This window comes from Eptatretus burgeri, chromosome 2 (assembly GCF_056783735.1).
Source record: "Eptatretus burgeri isolate ZD-2024b chromosome 2, Ebu_testis_v1, whole genome shotgun sequence".
In the NCBI taxonomy this organism is placed as follows: domain Eukaryota; kingdom Metazoa; phylum Chordata; class Myxini; order Myxiniformes; family Myxinidae; genus Eptatretus; species Eptatretus burgeri.
In genome coordinates, this window is record NC_140962.1 from 94,636,005 (window position 1) to 94,660,989 (window position 24,985).

The 24,985-nt window shown below is 45.7% G+C and overlaps 1 protein-coding gene across 11 annotated transcripts in view; it reads right to left on the reverse strand.

Moving 5' to 3' along the window:
* The window catches only part of LOC147032594 (interferon-related developmental regulator 1-like), a 101,766-nt gene that overhangs the window by 5,530 nt on the left and 71,251 nt on the right, over nt 1–24,985 (reverse strand). For 10 of the 11 annotated variants that reach the window (XR_015055237.1, XM_085870340.1, XM_085870338.1 and 7 more), the window contains 2 exons: nt 16,982–17,116; nt 16,601–16,729 (listed from right to left, as the gene is read on the reverse strand). Coding sequence is in view for 10 of the 11 variants with exons in the window: in XM_085870340.1 (XP_085726466.1) it covers nt 16,601–16,729; nt 16,982–17,116 (264 nt within the window). In the remaining variant the exon portion in view is untranslated. Of the gene's footprint in view, nt 1–6,597; nt 6,997–16,600; nt 16,730–16,981; nt 17,117–24,985 lie in introns of those variants that run through there. The other variant, XM_085870346.1, reaches the window with a different exon arrangement.

The window sequence follows — 24,985 nt, forward strand, 5'->3', positions numbered from 1 at the left end:
GGAGAAGCAGTTCCAGAGAAAACATTACTTAATATTTTTCTTCAAGCCCTCGTATCCCCAAGTCGTGAGGAACATGTGTGTGAAGTTTCCCCTCAATCTGTTCAGCCGTTCTGGAGGAGATTTTTTAAGGTTTTAGGGTACATCCAAGATGGCTGACAGACCATGTGACCTATGACATCATAGTTGTCAAATTTTATTCAGCATGACCAATCGATCATTTGTGTGCAGTTTCACTTCAATCTCTAAAGCAGTTCTTAAGAAGAATTTTTCCTTTTTTTTTGAAAAAAACAACAATATGGCTGCCAAACCATGTGACGAATGACGTCATAAATTTAAGCGTTTCATAGGCATTGGGGCACAAATTATGTGTATGAAGTTTCAGATTGTTTGACAAGGATTTATGTTTACACATTTATGGCTGGCCTACCAATTCACCTATGATGTCACCGTTACAAGTTCTTTATTCCCCATTGGGAGTAGAATGTCATGGGGCAAGAATCAAATTTTTCCAATCAGCAGTTTTAGTGATTTTTGGGGGGGGTTAATCCAAGATGGCTGCCACACCACGTGTCCGATGACATCACAATCATCAAAAAATTCTACGAAAAGAGACACATACTATGATGAAAACTTTGTCAATCGGATGAACGGTTGCCGAGAAAAAAAAAATGAAAAAAAACTAATCAAGCAAAAAAGGCCCAAAATGGGACAAAGAATAACAACAAATAAACTATAGGGGCACTCGGTACAGCACATACCTCTGCCATGCAATGCCTGATCCACAAGAACATATCGGTCCCAATACATTAAAAAATATATATCATTATATACAGTTCTACATCGTTTTTGGCCCCATTTCTCAGTGGCGAAGAATCACTTAAAAAATTATCAGATCCGGATTTTTTCCAAAATTGAATGAATTCTTTGTGGTCACACACCCAACATGTCCACTAAGTTTCATCCGGAATCCATCGACAACTTTTTGAGATATCATGTTATATATCGGTTTTGCCCAATCTCTCAATGGTGAAGAATCACTTAAAAATTGGAGTAATCAGATCCGGATTTTCACCAAAATCGAATCAGTTCGTCATTGTCACACACTGAACCTGTCCACAACATTTCATCCAGATCCGGATCCGGATCAGTCCACAATTTTTGAGATATCCTGTATACATAAACAAACAGTCAGAAAGGGGTGAAAACAACCTCCTTCACCTTCGGTGGTGGAGGTAATAATCTGAACAAAAACAATAGGTTACCACAGCCTGTAAGGTTAATGGTACCCTCATTAAAACTGATTTCAAACAATCAGCATAGTTAAGGTGAGAATGTCGTCTGTCCGCTGGCTCAATCAATTGCAACAACTTCTCCGACACTGCTGACGGGATTGTGACCAAACCTGGCTCAAATGATCTTTGGTGTGATAGAACTCACATTTTTTTCATGCCGTCCCTACCGCCCCCGCCCCCCCTCCTTCACCTATAAGAAGGTCATCGTAAGGTTTAAAGGTCCCAAAAGTACTTGAATTTTGATATATTTTTCTCTCAAACCACTTAACTTATAAGTTAACTTATAGGTTTGCATTAGCAAGGGTGCTCAAGGGAGGGTTACCTCAAGGTTTGCATTGATAATTATCAATGCAAACCTTGAAATTTGTGATCAAGTTACGAAGAAAAATGTAGTTTGTTAAAAATGACATCATCTGTCATGTGGTATGTATGGCAGCCAAATTGGATCATAACAAATCCTTTTGAAAATCCCCCTCCTCTGAAACCGCTTAACTGTTAGATATGAAACTTTACATTAACTGAACGGTCAAGACTTCCTTTGGGAAACATTTCCACAATTGTGAACAATGACGTCTTTGGTGACATGCTACAGTCACCATATTGGATCAAAGGAAAACCTTCAAAACCATAACCTCTGACTGACCAATGCAAAACCACATAACTGACCAATGTGAAACTTAAAATATATGATCAACTACCAATGGGAATGTTTGATGGAAAGAAGCCGATCTGAAACAATAATGATGTCATAATACAGAAAGTGGGCAACATCTCAAAAAATATGAAACATAGATACCATGGAGAGCTGCATCTTATCAAATAGGGCTAATTTTGACAAAATGAAGTGACCATCATCCTGGAAATGGGCAATATCTCGAAAACTAAGGCTCAAACAGCAGGGAGTTGCACTACTGCGAACATCATGTAAATACTACATGACCTAAATTGTGTATTATAAATCAAGCTCCTATTTTTACCCTGATCGATCTGTCACTCTACTTTTTGGCAACCAAGGAGGTGAGCTTACAGGACCATTGGTCCTCAATTTATTTCACCCCTTTGTCAGTAAGACACCATGCACTTGTGGAGGATAAAGGGAAAAATGTTTGCTTGGATCTTTATATCCAGTCAAAATACAGACCCTGAAAGTGTGACCTAATGATCATGTCTTTGGTCGAGCTTTTAAGCTGGCACCTGTTTCTGACCCGAATTGGAATTTATTTGGCCTCAGAAAAGTGTGATCGAGGCTCTGTTTCTGCTACGTGATGCACCCTGCAACCATGCCGCCAGAAAGATTTTTTGGAATGCCAGCTACATTTTCCATCCAACCATGACGTAGCTGTTTTTATTTAATTTTTATCTTGCCAAAACGAAGTTTTTGCAAGATATGTTAATCAGCTTGTATGTTTTTTTTTTGTTTGTTTGTCTGTAATCACGTATAAAAAAATTCTGCAGAGCACAGTTATCATTGGAAATTTTTGTAACTTCGCATATCAGAGGCCTATAGAGGTCCCTTTCAGCGCATAAAATTTTGAAGGCAAAGGTCAAAGGTCAAGGTCACTGTCGCAAATCAGGGGAGTCGACGAAACCCTTATTTTTTGAGTAATTTTGATCGGATCGTCTTCAAACTTCATGGGAATATAGTTCATGGTCTGGCGCTCAGCTGATTAATTTTTGGTGGCGATTGGCCTTGACCTTCATGGTTAGCGCCGAAGGTCAAACATATTTGACCCCAAGGTCAAATTTTCAAGTTTTAGGAACCATATCGTGTCGCACCTCAAATTGAACACCTTGTTGAGTGCTTTCTAGATATGTCAAGCTTGAGACATTATGACATCATTTGGTGACGTCATTTGGTGACGTTATGAGGCAAATGCATATTTTTCATGGTTACTCTGTAGAACGATTCTCATCGGAATCTCTCGTAGGCAGAAATTCCTCAAGGAGTCGCTCCTGGTGGATAGCAGCTCTGTTCACCTCAGTGTGACCTTAAAGAAGTCACATGTGGTCACCTTTTGGCAAGATACGGGTCACCCTGCGGGTGACATTGGTTTCTTTTTAATGTCCATGAGTAGGCGTTCTGATGTTGAAAGTTTTCATGTCAATTGTTCAAGCAGTTGTGGAAAAAAACAAATTCAAAAGCGAATGTATAGGAGTGCGTTTCAGTTTGTAAAAAAAGTGGAAAATAGGGTAAAAGAGGTAATCTAACACAACAAATAGAGAAGTGACAAACAAGGGAATATCAACTCCCAGATTATAATACAGATGATGGCTGGCAGAAGAGCTGAGAGGCTTCAGCGCTGTCGTGCCGTGAGTTTGAAGCTTGACCCACCGCTGAACCTGTGTTTCACATACAGGATGAGGCATCAATGTCTGCGCCACCCATCAGGGAACATCAAGCTGGATAACTCGTCTGCTTGTACTGGCCGTTGGAGGACAAAAATCTATCGGTAGCTTTTGTTAAGAGTAGGTGAGTTTCACCGGCACCATGAACAAATTACAAAATCTTACTCTGATTGACTGGTGAGCATGGTGTTGGCTTAGTGGTTACGGTGGCTGGCTTGGGATCCTAGGGTCCTGAGTTCGAGCCCAACACCAGGGGGGTGACACAGCCTGTCATCCTTCCGAGGTCGGCAAAATGAGTACCAGGTGTACTGGTCCCGGTGTATGCCCGGGTTAGAATAGGTGTACCATATCCCTGTGTGTCGAAAGAGGCGACGAGGGTTGGCGTCAGGAAGGGAATCCGGCCATAAAACATTGCCTCAAGAAGGGAACCATGATTGCACGGAGCCCGCAAAAAGCTAACCCCTGCTCAACAGGGAAAAATGGCTGTAAAAAGACTACTCTGATTGGCTGCTGGGAAGGCAACGGCAAACCACCCAGCATAACAAACTATTTTGGTATGTATTACCAACGCTCTATCAAGAGTCTGATGCATGTGATCAATATTTATATGATTACAACAGATGGGGTATGTGAGATGGGGATGTCACATCCCCTCAATCATATTAACTAAGGCCTCATTTGACAGGAACATTTTGTTTTCATTTGCTGGAATTTAATTTTTATTGTGGAACTGACTTAAATAAACACATCAGTTAGATAGGAATTTGTAATAGGTTGCATTCATCTGTTTTTTGGCCTCTATTCTTATTTTTCAGTTTCTTGAAGAGATTGTTGATACACAGATTCTGTACTTCGTCTCTTACAAACAGCTGGTGACTGACACAAGTGAAGTATCATTTTGATAGCTGTGACACTGGTAATCAAATAGAATTCTGAAAGGTCAAACGCAGCATGTATTGGGAAGTGACATAACCACAACCAAAGGTGTCACATCATACTGGCACCAACTCGCATCATCACCGACATCATCGCCCACGTTGTGCCAAAATGTGTGAATTGTAATTGCATCTTACGATTGCCGCACAAAGGAGGGTCGAACACTTACAACGGATTTGGCAGTGTCATTAGTTAAGTTTTCGTAACACTCGTGTTTCATGTAGCTGAACTGAAGTTTCAGAAATAAAATGCGGAATAAATATACAAAATCGTATTACCATTCGGATCGGCAATGACTAGCATTCAGAAAACGTGAAATCCATGCTAAATTCTCATGCCTGGATGAAGCATCAGCTAAGCATAGCTCAGGAGTCTATTTTTACATGAGAGGTGTCAAGTGGTCAGCCAAGTCCTAAAGCACAGCATGTTACCTCTCAAGTGCATGCATCAAACGAGTTACAGCTCACTTTGATGAATCTATCAAAAAAAGAAAAGAAAAAAAAAAGATCAATTTCCCCCAAATTAAAATTTCAACAAAGGAACTGCAGCAAATATAAAACACCATGGTGAGAGATAAATCAGAAGCAGACATTTCCTTCCACAGGTTCAAAAATAAACATTTTTGATGACCCGGATCTGAGTTTCATTGACAGAAGAATTTTACGTGAGCTTTGGAAAATCAAATCTGCAAAAAATTATCATTATATTGTCACGGTGCTGGCGATTACTTTAATCCCCCACCCCCGACCCAATTTGTGGTGACGGGTGGTTAACACCACCAGCTCGGATAGCCGAGCGGTTCTTCCTTAATATGAGGTGGACACATTGATCCTCAGAGATTATAACGCGTGCAGGAGGGGTGAGGCGCAATGACGGAGGCACAGATGGATGCACGGGGGGGGGGGGGGGATTATACTCGAACACCACGCCAAATACACGGACACAGCAACGTAAAATAAATGGATTTAATGAAAATAGACAAATATTTACAAGGAATAATAATCAGAATATAATAATACGTGAGATAAATTAATCCTAAAATCTAAAATTGAGGCGCCTCAACACAGACTTAAATAGACAAGTATTGGTCCGAAATCAAAGAAAATCCTTCCATTATTCTGGCACTAAGCTTGGTCCAGAGATGGTCTTTATGAAACATGGAATCAAAGTGCTTCGATATGCACGTGTAGAAGCGCGCAAAATGTCGCCAAGCCACTCTCTCACAGCGGGAACATTCGTCAGGCAATTCGTGAGCGGTATTCAATACCAAGCCTCACCGACCGTCGTCCAGCTTCTTCATCTATCGCGCCTGCAGATACGCTCTTTGCAGAATGGCGCCGTCCCCTTCGGTGACATACACGAGGTTCTGAGGTCTGTCCCACAGGACCAACCAAGAGTCGATGACCAGCGTCTTGTTCAGGACGCGAGCCAAAATCGCCTCAGCACGAATACGAGAATCGTGCCGTCTTCATGCATCAAAGGAAAGCCAGCCATGAAGCATTATTCTTACAGGCCATCTCCGAGCTATGTTCTCTCTCGACCGCAAGCGTCCGTCACTCCACACTCGTGCATTCATTCCCTGAACTGTGTGACGTCACCCCGAACAACTGTTCCCTCCCGGGGCATGGCTTGCTCGCACCAAGCCTGGGAAGGCGGATATTCTCGCCTGTTCGGCATGCCTGCCTCGCGACTGACGTCATGCCCATCAATCATCAGCCTCAGGGGTGTGACTTCGCCTGACGTCACCCGTGGAGGTGGGCTTCTTCCTACTCGGTCATGCAGCTCGGTTGTCATAGTCCATTGCTGGTTTGTAATACAAAAAAACCAGAGGAAAAGTCACAGGGGGAAATCACATACTGGGGAACTTGGCGTTAATCTATCTCTATCTCCCTCTCTCTCTCTTCCACCCTCATTCATTCTCTCTCTGTGTCCGTCTCTGTCTCTGTCTCTCTCTCTCTCTCTGCTGTCCCCCTCTTTCTCCTATCCCCATCTTTCTCTCTCCCACCCCTCAGAGACACAGTGCAGCTGCTTTGTGCATCATCGTCCTCACCGACCCAACCAAGAGCCAAAGCCCAGCATCTTGCTTCACTATGCGAGCCAAATCACCTCAACACGAAAACAAAGATTGTGCCATCCTCCTCGTGCGTGCACTCACCCTGAACTCCCGCTTCTGACTGACTGACTGACGTCGCCGAAACCACCGTTTCGTCCTCCAGGGCGTGGCTTGCAGGCCCAAAACCTGGGAAGGAGGGGCCTCCGCCCGCTCAGCACACCTGGCAAGCCTCTGACAACACGCCCATCGACCCTCAGCGTCAGGGGCATGATTTCGCCCACCGTCACCCTTGGAGGTGGGGCTTCTGCCTGCTCGGCACGTTTGCTTGTAGTTGTTTTAGGGATGCGTTTCCCCACCGTAATTGCTGATCTTGAAATATAAAAACATAGGGAAAAAAAAAAACAATCACAGAGGGGCGAGGCGATTACATACTGGGGAACTTATTCTTACTCCCTAGCTAATTAACACCACACCACTCCCCGTGTGGTGACATGCAACACTTAAGCTCACAGTTTCACTACTTAATCACATCGAGATGCCTCCTACACGTCCATGGACCAAACAACTCCACTCCATGCTAAAATCCCCGATTAAATTCCTCCATCTACTCCCACAACCATAATACAGCCTGCTCCCCCACCCCTCAGAACCGTAGCTCCTGCAAGCTTCAATGCAGGTTCGGCCTTACCACTGTCACCATTTCGGCCTTCCCACTTACTGACTCACACCTAATTATCCTATTAAATAAATTAGGAAGGGCTGTGTGAAGTGAGCCGTAGCCAACTTACCTATTTTCGTTAATGTTTTACACCCCTTAAACACAACAATTCAAATATTTATGACAAACTCTTGGTTCCTCGCTCCCAACTCTTGGGGCGGGAAGAAAATGTCAGCAAGCACACACAAAAACCTACTGTAACGGACAAAACCTTAACCAAAATGTTATTTTAACGTAGTAAAACCCCCTTCTAAAGAATGCATTCCTCAGTGGATGCCACGATACCCCACGTTACTTGAGGAGCCATTCCAATTTACCTAATCCAAATTTCCATGAGCCCAGTCTCTCTGTGTGAGGAAAGGTTCACTTAATCCATGTCACTAACCTGTACCACTCATGTACATAAACCCCAATAATCAATCATTCATTTCAACCCTGCAAGATCATGGCTTAAATGTTATTTATTACACGTGTGTGACCCTCAACTAGGCAGCGGGGAGGTATCGTACAACAAAAATGGTGGGGGCTCTTCCGGTTGTGGAACCCACAGTCCAGAAACAAGTCGCCTGACTTACAACTTCTTCCCCCCCCCCCCCCCACCGTTTCAACTAATCGATCCCTGACAGCCAAACAGCTCTTTTGCTGTACGCCCCGTCGGGGGCGGTCTCATTACATCCAGGTTCTCACGGCCTCATGGGGTCTCTACCGCTGGTCGTCCAACCAGACCTCCCCATCCGACGGGTCTTCATTTCCAGACACCACCAGCTGCCAGGGACAAATTAACTCAAGGAGAGCCGCAGTCACCACTCCTCCAGAGCTTGATCCATTCCTGTGGTCCCACATATCTTCCCCACCTACACAATCCAACATCTCATTTCTTCCCCCAATGTCATTCAATTCTCAAACAATGCAATGCAAAATGGTGATCGTGTTTCTATACTGCCATGGCCTGCTTGCATGTTTTCATTCGCAGTAATTCTCCAAAAACAACCCAATTTGTTACACATTACAAACATCAACACAAGACAATTCTGGTTTCCAAACCAATCCCTTTACCGACCATTGAGTCACTCTCGCTCACTCTCATCCTAATTAACCATGTCACAATTTCTATCAAAACTGAACCCTTGGGACAGTAAGCATAAAGGCACCTTATCCTAAGTGCAAGTCGTCACAGATTGGTCGGGTCCAAGAGTATCATCCACCCCTTTTTAATTTATTCGCACCCTTCTAATCCACCCCTGTGGATTTGTTGCTTTCATTCCTCACTGGATTCCAAATTCTTTCATTAATTAATCTATTTATTTAAATTTGCCTATTATTCGAAAATATTGAAGAGCACCCTGGTTAATGACTGGGTGCACTTGTAAACTTCAAGCACACCCTCAATCAGGCGTCAAAGAATTAGATCAGCCACAAGAAGTGTCTACAAACATTCTTGTGAGAGACAGCAGGATCAATGCCTGCACCCCCCCCTCCAGGATCTGGTCGACCCAAATTTCTCTCATCCACTCCCAGAAGCCTGCATCCTCCTCCGGGGTTCGGCAGACCCAAATTTCTCTCATCCACTTGCAGTAACCTACATCCTCCTCCAGGGTCCGGAAGGCCCAAATTTCTCTCATTTCTTCCCAGAAACCTGCATCCCCCTCCAGGGTTTGGTAAACCCATTGCTCTCTCATCCACTCTCAGTCGATGCCTACATCCTCCTCCTCGATCTAGTACGTCTAGAGTTTTTTCATCCATTCTCAGAAGCCTGCATCCTCCTCCCGGATCTGGTAATCCTAGAGTTCTATCATCCTGACCCGTTTGATGCCGACATCCTCCTCCAGGGTCCGGCAGACCCAGAGTTCTCTGGTCCATCCTCAAAAGTCTGTATCCCCCTTCAGGATCTGATAATCCTAGAGTTCTCACATCCTCTCTCAGTTGATGCCTACATCCTCCTCCAGGAAAAACTGTGGCCATGGATAAAATGCAGGCAGACATTGCCACAGCCCAGTGGACCCAGCCAAAACTGTATGTCCTGAGTGCACCAGGCCGAGGGCGGAAAAAGGCCATGACCGGCCGACCCAAAACCAGCATGAGGATAACTCCCAGGCACGCACGGACATTCCTCCATCCACGATAGACAAAAGCCAAACAGCCACCATGGTGAACACGAACACAATCACCTGACCTTGGGCTGTTACGCTCATCTGCTCAGCTGCTTGCGATGAGAGTTGGAGTGAGTTGAGATGTGTTTTGGCCTCATGCAGCTTTTGCTCAAGCTTCTCTGCTCAAATTCCCTGTTCCTTTTCTTTCTGTTTGCATTCTTTCACAACTTTCCAGGCTTTGCTCTTGGATGACTGCAGTCCAAAACTCAACGTTCTGATCTCCTGGCGTAAGTTCTCTATCAGCAGATCTTTTTCATCGGGTCCTTCTGTAATGCGGGGTTCTGGAATCAACAAAGGCTGTGGTTCTGGTTCTGGTTCAAGTTCTGTCTCCTCCTCTCCTGGAATCACCATTACTTGACTCACATGCTCAACCAGTGCAGATGACCTCGTGTGCAGCACCTGCTCTCCATCACACCACAGTTGTACCTCCATGGGATGGGACACCAAGACTCGGATCTGGTATAACCTGGGTGAGAGGTGCCAGATGACACCATCCGGCCTGTGTCATGGAAATAGCATGCTGAAGATCCAAAGATGCAGAACCTGCTTCAAAACAGCTAAGCTCACCGTCCATACAGGCGAACAGCTCCACTATCAGCCGAAAGACGGTGACAATGCCACTCTCTCCCACAGCGCCAAGCTCCGTGTCCATCACTGCCAAGCCAGATGTAAAAGCCGGCCACCCAATGTGGCAGTCACCTTTCTTTATATTGTTGCAGTTGTCAGAAGCGCATGGATCCAACAGATAGTGGTCCCAAGACAGTTATTCCATTATTATACATGGAGATAGTCCCTTCCCTTTTGTCTTGCGAGACAACAAGGGCGTGCGTTGCGAAGATCTCATAGCTGGGTTTGCTTACATCATTCCTTCTTCATTTTATTTCTAACTTCATTCCTACTCTTCTTTTCTGATTATTCCCGAGGTAAATCTGAGCCACGTGTGCCCTTCGCTGTGAGATGGGTCCTCAGCGAAGGCCAAGCAGGCATTACGCTGGACACCCCTCTGGAGAAATCACAGCCTGCCAAATGCACAAGGTAATTTCCACCCAATGGACAGAAAGCACACTTAACACGATACCCACGCTGCACGGAACACGTACTGAGGCCGATAATATAAAGGCAACCCCACGCCACGTTGCGTGGGATGCGAGTGTGCAAGGCACAAGCGGCGCGTTCCTTTCAACCCATTTCTGGACTAATTATATCAATCGGGTTTCGCCCCATGCACACGATAGCAGAATCGGGAGAGCACTGGCCACGCGAGTAATGGCGGATCGGAACGGAAGATGTTGTACGGAACGTGCTCTCAAAGGCAGACCCGTGTGCCGCTTGCGACACTTTATCATACAGAGCCGGGCACAAATGGACACATCTTACTGTCTGTGCATGGGTTTGCCATAACATCTTACCTTCTCGCCTCTACGGCCAGCGAAGCTGCGATCGGGCGGAGGCATGTTGTACAGCTCTGGCCACGTGGCGCACACGGACCGGGCACGTTGGCCAGCGCTGGTCGGGGCGCCCGAGCAGGAGTGTGGGACCGACTCCACTCTCGGCCGGTCGTCAGGGCATGGCCCGGGGGTTCGTGCAAGGCGATTCATGGCACGTAGTTCGGTGTGGGTGATTCGTATCATATCGTGTGGTCGGAGCGAGACATCTTTGTGGCGTGGGGTCACCTTGCCAGAAGTGGAATGTTGCTGCTTCCGGCCATTGTGGCCGGGCTGCACAGGGAGTCGGGGCCAATCAGAGCGCCCGATTCGGGTGACGACACCGAGTTTGGGGGTGGCCCCCCACCCCGCGCCGCGGGGCCTATAAGGGTCCGAGCGGATCCTTCTCTCTCTCTGCTGCCTTACCTCGCCTTCCGCTCAAGCTGGACCTCGACTCCACCTTCTGTCGTCATCAGTGGGCTCCTCCTCCTCTTCTCCGCCCACACGACTCTGACTCCACCCTCCCAACTCAAGCCCCTCCTTCACGCCCACGGTCTCGACGTGAGCTGCCCGAAGCAGGAGACGATCCGCCAGCTGTCAGGGGGATACCGTGCCACGGAGAATCCCTCCAAACATATTGTTGGCGCGTTCGGGGACTGCGTATCAATTATACAAAGGTACCGAGAGACCGTAGCCTCAACTCCTCTCCTGTCTTGCTTAAATCCCTCTTCATCGGGTTTTCTGTGTCTGTGTGTGCGGGTGTGTGTCCTGGCACCTGTCTATATAAGTAAGCCTGCAGAAGATTGTTATTATTTTTGGGTTAGGTCTGCTCTGTATCCACTTTTATAAGTTGCTTGTTTATTGCTGCACCACTCCTCTCTCCCCTATCTCTGCACAACACACCCCAATAAATCTCTTGATCATACCACATACCTTTCCTCGCCCATTGTTAATAAATTATGATTAGGAATGTTCCCAGCTCGTTTTTGTCTTTTCCTTCATTGCTCCAGCTTGGTCTGAATCCTAGCTTAGCCGGGACTTTATTCCCAACAATCCGTTCCTTTTAGCCGGTACGTCCTTGGCAGTGTCGCTCGGCTGCATCCGATCCAGTAAAGTGATCCGGTTCGGACAAGGCGTATCGAGGGTGTGATCCCTGGTAATTAAATCACGTGGTTATTTTTAGTAACCGGATTAACTAGACGGAGGACCCGAAGTCACGTGGTCGAGTTATTGGCATCCACGGTCGGTTAAGCGACCCGCCACGTCACGGAATTATCCGTGTGCGATGGCCTACAATTCCGGGGAGTCTGGTGGGAGCCAAGATAGCTTCCCCCACTAGTGGTCTTCTGACCCGACCCCCGGCCCGCAACAATATTCAACATGATGGAGATGGCCAAAAGTCAACCACAATAGTCGTGACGATGATTTCGCACGTGACGAAACTCCCCCAGCCGAGCAACTGGAAGTGAGGAATCATGTGGAACATTGTGGTGCCCCCCGTGCAAAAGCTTGTAGAGCAATATGCAGAACTTCCAGCTGAGAACAGAGTTGCTGTAAAAGGAGAAAGTGCCTTCAACATTGCAGAGGGTGTTGGCACCTTGTTCTCGGTGGGTGCCCAAGATGCAAATGCAGACCCATTTCCCTTCCAAGCCTGTACTTGACTCACTCTGGTCGAATTCAAGATAAGTCTCCCGCTCAACCAACTTTAAGTTACTGTTGCTGCAACTCTTCTCCTCTACATGTCCTGCAAGTGGTTCAAACATTGGCTCTGTCAAATCTGCTCGACCCCATTCAGCAACATTCCCAGTGTCAAAGTGCAGCAAGTCCAACCCAACTTCGTATGAGTCAGTCAGTCTAAGCATGGTCTCAACAGAACCATCCACATCACCATGAAAAAAAAACCTTTGGTTCGATCACCTCTCCCTTGATGGTATTGTCCCAAATGTCCTCGACAGACCCCCATGCACATGTGACAAGTAGTGCCAAACTGGACCTTAATGAATTCTTAATCAATTGGCGAATAGCATACCTAAACCACCACTGTTTCATCTGAATCTGTAACTTTTTGAAAGTTAAGCAATTAATCCAAAAATTAACGAATTAATATATTCATTGATTAATCAATAAATCAAATACCTTTCATAATTATAGCTAAATCACTTGTTCAGTAATGTCCAAATATCAGCTTCCTAACTCAAAAGATGCCTGAGATATTGCCCAGATGAGAAAGAAAACGAATAAATAAAACCAATGTCACCCGCAGGGTGACCCGTATCTTGCCAAAAGGTGACCACGTGTGACTTCTTTAAGGTCACACTGAGGTGAACAGAGCTGCTATCCACCAGGAGCGACTCCTTGAGGAATATCTGCCTACGAGAGATTCCGATGAGAATCGTTCTACAGAGTAACCATGAAAAATATGTGTTTGCCTCATAACGTCACCAAATGACGTCATAATGTCTCAAGCTTGACATATCTAGAAAGCACTCATCGAGGTGTTCAATTTGAGGTGCGACACGATATGGTTCCTAAAACTTGAAAATTTGACCTTGGGGTCAAATATGTTTGACCTCAGGTGCTAACCATGAAGGTCAAGGCCAATCGCCACCAAAAACTAATCAGCTGAGCGCCAGACCATATACTACATTCCCATAAAGTTTGGAGACGATTGAATTAAAATTACTCAAAATATAAGGGTTTCGTCGATTCCCCTGATTTGCGACAAAGTGACCTTGACCTTTGACCTTGACCTTCAAAATTTTATGCGCTGAAAGGGACCTCTATAGGCCTCTGATATGCGAAGTTACAAAAATTTCCAATGATAACTGTGCTCTGCAGAGTGATTTATACGTGATTACAGACAAAACAAAAAACAAAAAAAACATATGAAGGTCAAGGCCAATCGCCACCAAAAATTAATCAGCTGAGCGCCAGACCATGAACTATATTCCCATGAAGTTTGAAGACGATCCGATCAAAATTACTCAAAAAATAAGGGTTTCGTCGACTCCCCTGATTTGCGACAAAGTGACCTTGACCTTTGACCTTGACCTTCAAAATTTTGTGCGCTGAAAGGGACCTCTATAGGCCTCTGATATGCGAAGTTACAAAAATTTCCAATGATAACCGTGCTCTGCAGAATTTTTTATACGTGATTACAGACAAACAAAATATGCCTGGTGTTGGCGCAGTGGTTAGGGCAGCGGCTTGGGATCCAAAACGTCCTGAGTTCAAGCCCCGTTGGGCAACTGAATTAATACACCAGGGGGTTGACTCAGCCTGTCATCCTTCCGAGGTCAGCGAAATGAGTACCAGTATACTGGGCCGGTGTATACCCCGGTTAAAATAGGTGTACCATATCCCTGTGTCGTAAGAGGCGACCAAGGTTGCGTCAGGAAGGGCATCTGGCGTAAAACATGTTCCAAATCACTATGCGGATCATATGGATGATCCGCTGTGGCGACCCCAAACGGGAGTAGCCGAAAGAAGAAGAAGAAGATTACAGACAAAAAAAACAAAAAAAAAAAACATACAAGTTGACTAACATATCTTGCAAAAACTACGTTTTGGCAAGATAAATAATGAATAAATTGATAAAATAATTAAGTTATTGATCAAATTAAAAAATAAAAATACAGTTTTTTCCAAAGCACTTGTTCACTATTGTGCCCAAATTTCAGTTTCCGAGCTCAAGGGATGGCTGAGATATCACCCAGACAAACAAACAAACAAACAAACAAGAAAACAAACGGAATGAAAACTGAGTATGCCTTTCCAGCGGGAGTCATCACGTAGGCCTTAGGCACCTGGCAATGACATTGTGCAGCACCTGGAGATGGAATAGGGTGGGGCGGTGTACAATAGTAAATACAAGAGAATCCCAATGCTACACCCCCCCTCAGCTGCCGGACCGGTTTCATCACTTATTGGCGAATCATCAGCGACAGCGCAGACAGAAATGCATATACATGAGGTTCCCAGGCATGTAGCACGTGCATATGTCAAAAGGAGTGCGAGTGGGTCTTTGTTTTTGATATGTTGATCTCTTTTGACATTTGCAAAACGACCTTCTCTCTGTCTGTTTATTTGTCTGTGAGCAGGATATCTCAAAAAGTTGTAGATGGATTCGGACAAAATTTGGACAGGTTGGGTGTGTGACAAGGACAAAATGATTAGATTTTGGTGACGATCCGGACATAGAACTAAATTTTTTTAAGCGACGACACCATTGAGAGATTGGGACAAAAACTATTTACGGTATCGCATGATATTTCAAAAAGTTGTGGACAGATTCGGATGAAGTGGATGAGTTGGTTCGGTGACAAGAACAAGCCGATTACATTTTGGTTCAAGTCCGCATCCAGATCTGGCCGTAAACTGTTTAGCTGTGTTCCCCCAACAACCTAATTTAAAATGGAAAAAGGTTTGCTGCCAAAATAGCTACAAATAGACTAGTCATTTAAAATGGTGAAAAACCAAATTAATTGTTATACAAGGAAGCAAGTCAAATAGCGAAATTATTTTCAAATCAGTGGTCATTTTTAAGCAGACCAAAATGATGAATCAATAAATGATTTGTGTCGCTCAGAAAAACCGAATGAAAAAAAACAAATAAAAAAAAAAAGAAGGGCACTCGGTAGAGTGCATACCTCCGCCATGTAATGCCTGATCCACGAGAACATATCAGGCCCAATACTTTTTTGAAATATCATGCTATACAGTACTATATCGTTTTTGATCCCGATCTCTCAATGGTGAAGAATTACTTTAAAAATTATATTAAAAAAAATTGATTCGGCCTATGTTGACCTTTTAGCCGATGTTGACCTTAAAATAATTGGTGGTTGAATTCAATGACCTGATGTGCAAATCCTCTTCAAATTTCAAGTGAATCGAATGAAAATTGAGGATTTTAGAAATACCACCTCCGTTGTTCACCTTGGGCCGATGTTGACCTTTTGGTCCATGTTGATCTCAAAAGTAATTGGCTTGTTGAATTCAGTGACCTGAAATATATATCCTCTTCAAATTTCAAGTCAATCGGATGAAAATTGAGGATTTCAAAAATACCACCTTAACAACCTCAGCGGTATAGTTCGCTGGAGACATCTTGTTTTTTTTAATCAACCGCTGTCACAATGGGAACCCAACGGTTTCACGGGTCGTTTAGTATATTACTAAAGCTCTCATCTTGTATGTATGTACGTACGTACATAGGTATGCATGTTCCCGAAATACAGCGAAAATGGTACACGATAGTGCAAAAAGATTGAGGGCCACCTTACCATTCCGCCTGCAGTGTGCAGTATAAAGTTTCGTTCAAATCGGGCAACGATAAAATTATTAAAAAAATCAATTGCCGATTCAGTCAAGTACTCTTCGGGAGTATTTGATCAATGCAAACAACCTCAGCTGGTATAGTTCGCTGGTGCCATCTATTTTTCTTTCTTTTTTTTTATCTTTTTTTTCAACCGCTGTCAGAACGGGAACCCAACGGGTTCATGGGTCGTCGAGTACTTGATAAGTATTCGATTTTGCAAGTAATAAACAAACAAACACAAACAGACAGAAATGGGTGAAAACATAACCTCCTTCACCTTCGTTGGCAGAGGTAATAAACAACACGTTGGGCAGGAGGGACATCGGTAAAAGGAAGTGATTTTAATATCACGGGGTAATACCTGCAAATGCCTGCAGACCCCAGAACCAAGTGCCTCCCTAAAGGCGTGGTAAGTCCTCCTCCTCACCCAACTGTCCACAGATATGCATTCAGAACCAAACCGCACAGTCTCTGATGGTGCTTCACCTTCCTGCGGTGGGCAGTTGAACAATCAGTTCAAGGACAGAAAGGGAGTGCGATCACCCGAACAAAAAAAAAAAATCATTCATCCACTGCACCCCATTTGCTTCACAAATTTCTCATTTTTAACACTACTTCATCTTTCTTTAAATCTGCTGCTGAAAAACGCCCCAGGCAAATAAACAGAAAGAACTCTTACTCAATAAAAAAGCAAAGCAGCACAAGGTGCCAAAAATGCATCTCATCGGTCCTCAGTCCTCACCTCCACACCCTTAAGCACGTCGCGGAATATAGAACGCTGACGCCGACGTTCTGCTTTGGCACGAGACTTTGTCCCATCCGTGGCCAGGTCTCGCAGGCAGTTGCACAGCTCTGTTAAATCTCCATACTCAAACCCCTGCAGTGCCAGGAAGTGAACATTAATCATGATAGGCTTGTGGAACGTCTTACTGACGATGTCATCACGAAATAAGTAAATGTCTAAGACTGAGGCTTTACATGTTAGCTTGAAGACCATCTTGAAGTGGACTTCGAGCCAGTGTTATATACTATTGTGCCCCCTCAACATTTCGGCCGATGCAAGCAGTATTCTTTTTCAATCTTGGCATTGTAACAATATAAAAATATGTACAATTAAAAAAATATGGTTGCAAAGCCAACTGGATGGGTGGTTTTTATTATCGTGCTGTAGTAAAAAGAGGTGGCATTGAGGTTAGGAACTATCAACTTCAAATTCTTGAATTTTGGAATACCTGCACATGAAACAATCACCTGTAGAGACAAGCTTCCTCGACGTGATGTTGCCACAAAAACAGCTCAGTTAGCCAAGTCCACCACCCTAACACTAAATCCTGAGATGCAGTGCTCCAGCTCGACCATGAAAACATGCTTCACATAGTTGTGTCACAATGCTGAAGCCCAGGCGCAACATAAATCCAGGTCAGTAAATACATGACAAACTATAATGGCACTCGTAGTCTGAACTACATTCGAGTACTGGGAGTGCTGCGAGATGTGGTGAAACAATCATAGTTCATGCGGAACAAAAATACCATCGTTAACTGAACATGCTACTATTATGGCCCACTGCTACGATTGTCCACATACCCACATCATCCAGGCACCTGATTATGTCACATAGTTTATTGGTATGGGTTATGAATGTCATAAACTTAATTCTTCACTCACATCAGGTCATAGATGAGATGTATGAAGTTTCAGATTTTTCAGATAAGAATTTCAATTCAACCAATTATGGCTGGAATACCAATTCTCCAATGAAGTCATCACTATCTCTCGATAACAGATTTGCTCGTGATTGTTGCCGTTCTCGTGAGATTTGCATACTGGTCATGGCGGTTGTGACGTTTGCGATTTTGCGCCCCGGCCTTTCAGATTGGCAGGAATCAATTTAAGTGAGCTTGACTGTCTTTACATGATCGGTCTTTACATCAAGATAACTGAAGTGATTATAGAAAGATGGTTCAGTGACGAGCTGGGCATTCACATTTAATGTTCGCTGTTCATACGCCGAGAGGGCTTAAGGTCAGACCGTTGGAAACGTCTCTGTAAAAGCCATCAAAAATGGCGACGCCCATTAAATATAACGTGCCGTCGGCTGTTGTTTCGATTGATGTCTCGAAAACACAACACTCACTCCATGTATTATCCTGACAATGCGAAGAATATCCGCAGGAAACTCAGTCAGGCTAAACCATAAGGCACAGGCTAAAAGTTCAAAGAGTCATCAAGAGGATACGTTTCAGTGCTAAATTTGCCACAGACAAAGGAGAAAGTATATGATAGAGTCTGAAGCATGCGAACGATGGTCCTGTGTGGAGTGTCAAGACACGACATTGGATATGTATAATGTGTCTGGCATCGAGTCAAACCATGCACATTGGTTCTGCCATGCCTGTGAGAAAGTGGCTATCCAAGTCGTGAAAGCAGCACTGAGAAGGGATGATGGCGATGCCAACTCTATAAGTGATGAAGTATCTCACGAGGTTGAATAGCAACATAGCAGGTTGGAAAGAAGCTTCAGGAATTTCAGGAAACCGGCAAGGGCATGATAGAAACTGGGGAGAAGAGAAGGAAACAAAAAGTTTTGCTGATGCAGTGACATTGACAGATGATCACCCAAGTAAACTAGCTTCAAAGATTGCCATGAGAGAACAGGTACAGTCACAGTCAGTTTCAAGCTCAAGACACCAGAACGCAGCTGGCTGTGGTCAGCATCCTGCCGATGGAGGAAGTTGTCAACCGTGAGACGTAAGAACAATACAGTGCTGTATAATGTTGTGGAGTCTAAAGCTTCAACAACTCGTGACAGACAACTGGAGGATCAAAAGTCTGTGATGGAGATCATCGTGGATGGAATTGGAATAACGTGTGTGTCAGTCGACAAAGTATTGAGGCTTGGTGGAAAAACCAGAACAGATTGGTAAAGCCATGTGATTTGTTGGTTCAGCTCACTAATGGCAGAAAAAAAAAAAAGAGACATTCTATTCTCTGCAAAGAACCTTGGAGGAATGGAGAAGTGAGCAGAGACATATGGTGGCTCCAGACCGAAGACAGTCAGTGGAATGAGAGGAAAAAGCTTAGGGATGAAATCCAAAGAAGGAAGAGAAATGGAGAAGAAAATCTGATTATATATCAGGGAAGAATCCAAGTGAAGAAGACACCTCATGGTCAGCAAGAAAGTGACAGGAAAGGGAGGGGTGAACATGCCAGGAAACTTGAAGCACCAGCGAGAACAGACAGTAACTCAGCAGCAACTGAGGAGGCGGTTCGTCCATGTCCACAAGCAACAGAAGGTAGTAATAACCCGAGAGCACCTAGCAGTGTGTCATGCACACAAGCGTCAGGGAGTGTACCCAGCGTTGAGGTATTGGAAAATGGTTCTAGTCACCAAGCACCGGGGAAAGACTCCAGTCCACAATGACTCGGTAGCAGTGAAGGGTAAATATTCAGGACATTAGAAGGAAAGACAAGTTGAGGGTGTTGTATACCAATGTGGATTCGTTACCAAATAAATTGCATGAACTGAAATTTCTTCTTCTTGCGTATGGCAGCTTCGCTGCTGGGGTAGCTATCATTTCTTGGAAGCGTGAGGGTCGCTGATGCAGTGCCCCTCTTCCAGTACACACTGGTACTCATTTCGCCGACTTCGGAAGGACGACAGGCTGAATCAACCCCCTGGTGTATTAATTCAGCAGCCAACAGGGGCTTGAACACAGGACCATAGGATCCCAAGCAGCCACCATAACCACGAAGCCAACACCAGGATTGAACTGAAACAACTTGGAGGGAAATATGATCCTGACATTTTAATAACAGAAGATGCACCAAAAGCAAGTGCGTTTCGATTGTTACCTGCATCAATAGCGATCGACAGATGTGATATGTCATCAAACTTGGACACAGCACCAGGGAAAGACAGCACAGCTGCTCTCAATGCTGGGCAAGGTCTTTGCTCAGATAATTCTTGCCAGGGTTCACCACCATCTGCTTGAGCACCAGCGCCCAGAGCAGTCAGGCTTTACACCAAAGAGGTCAACAATTGACCGTATCCTTGCCCTTCGGATCCTCACCAAACGCAGACGAGAGTTTTAGCAGAATTATGCCAGCTGCTTGCAGCCTATGTTGATCTCTGCAAAGTGTTTGATTCAGTGAATCAGGATGCCCTCTGGAGGATTCTTGGTCTTTGTAGGGTGCCACCAAAATGGATCAATCTGATGTCTGAACTATACTCTGGTACAGAGAGTGCTGTGAGATGTGGTGATACCATCTCTGATTTATTTCCAGTTGTTACTGGAGTTCACCATGGGTGTGTACTGACCCCACACTTTTCAGCACTTCTATGGACTGGAATCTGGGGAGGATGTAGGAGAGATCAAGCTGCGGTACATAGTTTGGGAGTGTCAAGATCTCTGACCATGATTTCACAGATGATGCAGTCATCTTTGCCGAGACTGAATATCCTTTGGGGGCCCTCAAGGTGCTGAATGAGGAGTGGGAGCCACTGGGATTACGGGTTTCCGGGTCAAAACTAAGATCCAGGCTTTCAATGACATCTTGGATGATGCTATCTTGTCTGTACCTGTTTGTGGTGAGGATGTTGAGGTCACAGAGAGATTCCCTTGCCTTGGCAGTGATATTCATGTCTCTGCTGTCTGTGAGCCAGAGGTCAAGAGACGTCTGGGTCGGGCCTGGGGAGTCATGAGGTGTGGCTCTGTTGGTACCTGTGCGAGAGGACGAAATTCCGAGTCTTCAGGTCTTTGGTGCTTCCAGTCTTGCTCTTTGGATGTCCGACTTCGACTCCGACTAGGGATCTGAGATGGAGACTCAATTCCTTTGGTGCCACGTCTCTTTGGATAATCCTTGGCTATCGCTGGTCGGACTTTGTGTCAAACGAGCGGTTGCTGAGAGAGACTCAAATGAGATTTGTAACCTGGATAGTCCGTGAGCATCAGCTGCGGCTGTATGGACATGTAGCTCGTTTTCCTGACGCTGATCCTGCTCACCAGATTCTCTCAGCGAGGGAGTCTCATGAGTGGAGGAGGCCAATGGGTCGACCACATGCCTCGTGGTTGCAGCAAGTTGATCGGCATCTCAAGGAGATGGGGATGGGCCAGGCATCTGCCTGGGGGATGGCCAGACGGAGGACCCTGGAGTACTGGCGGAAAGCAGACGCAGCGATGTGCTGCTCTGGCACATGCTCCCATACCTGACCTAACCCTGACACAGCACAGAATATAAGATGAGTTGCAATCTACACCAAAGCCAAACTCCATGCAGTGGGTATGCAAGTCACTTCAGACTACCAAGAAGATGTTTGGTGTAAGATCATGTTTGAGACAGATAGGAGCATACTCATAGGCTGCCTATACCGGAGCCTGTCAAATGGCATAAGGAATTCGGAGTTGCTCTATGAGTTACTTCATAGTGAGAGTTTAAAAGGTGACATACACATCCTCATAGTAGATTTGAACTCTCCAGAAATTGACTGGCAAAGTTGGCATACGATTACTCAACCAGAACACCCAGCACACAAGTTTTTAGATGCACTGCAAGATACATTTATGCACAAACATGTTACAGAATCTACAAGGTATTGAAATGGTCAACAGCTTAATCTTAATGTGTTGGACCTTGTCATCACCAACAAACCTGAAATCGTTAACTCGGTTGATTACCTGCCACCAATGGGACTAAGTGATCAAAGTTGCTTTGCATTGGAACTGAATGTTCCTGCTGTTGTTTCAACAAGTACATCACGCAGTCGCTTTAACAATGAGAGGGGAAGTTAGGACAAGATGAATGAGCAAATGTGGAATGACAGACTAAGAAATCTGGACAGTGAGGAGGCTTGGCTAGATTTTAGAAAAGTACTGAAAGGGGGAGTCCGGGACTGCATACCAATGTACGCACCTAAACAGGGCAGGCACAAGAGCATCTGCATGACAAAGAGCTTTGGCTCAGTCTTGGCAGAAACACCGAGCATGGAAGAATTTTCTCAAATCAGGAAATGATTTGAGATCTATCATGGTACAGGTAGTTGAGGAATGACCTTTACGCTACCACAAGGAACCTCTGCAAGGAGTTTGAGGAGAAGGTAGTGAGGAATGTGAAGGAGAATCCCAAGAAATTCTGCTGGTATGTAAGTAACAGGACCAAGACGAGAATCAGAGTTGGAAATCTGATAAAGAAGGAAAATACAATTGCCACATCTCTGATCAGGAGAAGGCCGACACCCTCAGCATGACATTTGAATGAGTGTTCACCATTGAGGATACATCTCAGATTACAACGGTTCCTCATCATAGTGGAGAGCCATTGAGCACTATTGCAATATCTGTGGAGATAGTCAGGAGGAAATTGGAGAACCTGACAACCAGTAAATCTCCTGATCCAGATAGAATTCACCCAAGAGTAATTAAGGAGGTTGCTCAGGGGATAGCCATTCCCCTGACTTTAATCTTCAACAAATAAATGAAAGATGGTGTTCTACCATGTGACAGGAAATTGTAAACTCGGTTGATTACCTGAAATCATCAATTCAACCGAGTTAACTTCCCTGGCATGTTGTAGATGCTCAATCTGTTGAAGCTTCCCAACAAGGTTGAGACAAGGTTTGGTGGGATGAGCGTTTCCACTTCACTTGCACTGACCATCATCCAAACATGAGCATTAGATGCTGCACCAACAATCAAATTAACCAAGTACCATCCATAGTGCAGATGGGAAGATCTACAGGACGAACTTCATGACGACGACGACGCCGCCCCTTGGGGAGCTGACGACGTATGCCAAGTTTCAATCATTTTTGTTAAGTGGTTTTGGAGAAAATGATGTCCAATTTTTTCCCTTTGATCCAATATGGCTGCCATACCATGTGACCCATGACATCAGTGTTAGCAATAAAATATTCTCCATGGGGAGTCCCCCATGTTTAAAGTTTTGCATCGATTGGACAAGTGGTTGCAGAGAAAACCATTTTAAAGCAAAAATACTGTATATGGACAGGGACGCATGCACTCGCACACCACGAGGTAGGGCACATACCTCCACCAAGCTGAACAGTTCACATTTTGCATCCCACTGGAAGGCTGGATCTGCATCCGGACCTCAAGCAAAATCTAATCAGCTTGTTCTGGTCTCTTACCCAACTCATCCACTGAGTTTTGTCATAATCCGTCACTATATATCGTTTTTGACCCCATCTATCTCTCAATGGTAAAGAATCACTTTTTTTTTTTAAAAAAAAATCTCGTATATACAGAGGCGTATGTTCACCAAAATCGAATCAATTGGTCTTTGTCACACATCCAACCTGTCCACCAAATGTCGTCTAAATCCATCCATAACATTTTGAGATGCCGTGCGTCAGCATAACCCCTGAATTCATACCTGTGACCCAGATTGTGGCGAGTGTGGGGTCTGCCATTAGTGTGGTATAGCCTGCGGGCCTACGGGGCGGGGCATGATGATGGGGGGAGTGGTCGTCGTGAGCATCGTGTCTGCCAGGAATATAAGGAGTGCGCGCCGCCTGAGGCGTAGTAGTGATGCCGTAGTCGCCCGGCTTGTGAGTGTACTGAGTACGTAATAAAGGAGAGCTGCGGGCAAAGTACGCCCGCGCTCGCGCTTTTGCAACACAGCCCGGCTCGACTGTTCCCCCGCTCGTGTCTGCCTGCTAAGCATCTCTATCACGACACTACAGTTGGCTGACGAGGATCTTCGGATCGGCGTGTGCAGGGTGGTGGCTGGGTTCAGAGTGGCAGCGAGTAACTCAGCGCACCTTGCGCGGTTCGAGGTTCCGGAGGAGTACGCATCGCGAAGAGCGTGTCGCAGGTTCGCTCGCGCGCGCACAGGCTCCGGAGCCAGGAGGCTCGCCGGCACGGCCGCGCTCAGTGTTCGTTTTATTGAGGCACGACAAATCGGGGGAATGATTTCTGCAAAGCCACGGCTAAAGAATGAGGACACGGGGTTCGGCTCGAACGCGGCGTTGGACGTCGCGCAAGCTCTGAAGAATGTCCGGGGTCTCGATGGTCGGTGCGCAGCAGATGGTCCGGAGGTCAGCGCGATGTGCCAGGCACGCACGGCCACGCGCACGGTCTGCAGCGCGGGTCGTGGGTGAGCGTTGCAATGCAATCACTCGGACGGCGGTCTGAGCACTCGAGGACGTCTACGGTGTGTGGGCCGAGAGTCATCGCCCATCGTTACAGTCATAGATGGCGGTGTGCGAAGCGGTCCTTCCGTCCCGGGTCAAGACCTACTGCAGACACGATGCTCACGACGACCACTCCCCCCATCATCATGCCCCGCCCCGTAGGCCCGCAGGCTATACCACACTCGGCGCGGCGCGCACTCCTTATATTCCTGGCAGACACGATGCTCACGACGACCCCCACCAAGGTCAGTCGGGTCTGGCGGTGGCGCCGCGGGTTCCAGGCAGCGGGGGTCCGGCCTCGGAAGGTTTATGTTTCAGGTCTGGCTGGGGAAGAGGTGCCGCCTTATGGGCCGGAGGCGTTTGATGGTGCCGGGGGAGGTTTGCTCGGGAGGTCGCCGCGACCTCGCCAAGGGCCATGTAATCATGAGCCGCCTGGGGGCGTTTCCACTGTGTAGTGCTGCTGTGCTTCTCCAGTAGCTCGCTTCACACGTTGTATGATGTGATGTGCTTTTATACTTCGCCGTTTTCTTTTTTGTACCTTGTTTACTGTTATACCGTAGTACTTCGTGCTGTTTATGCTTATTATGATGGTGA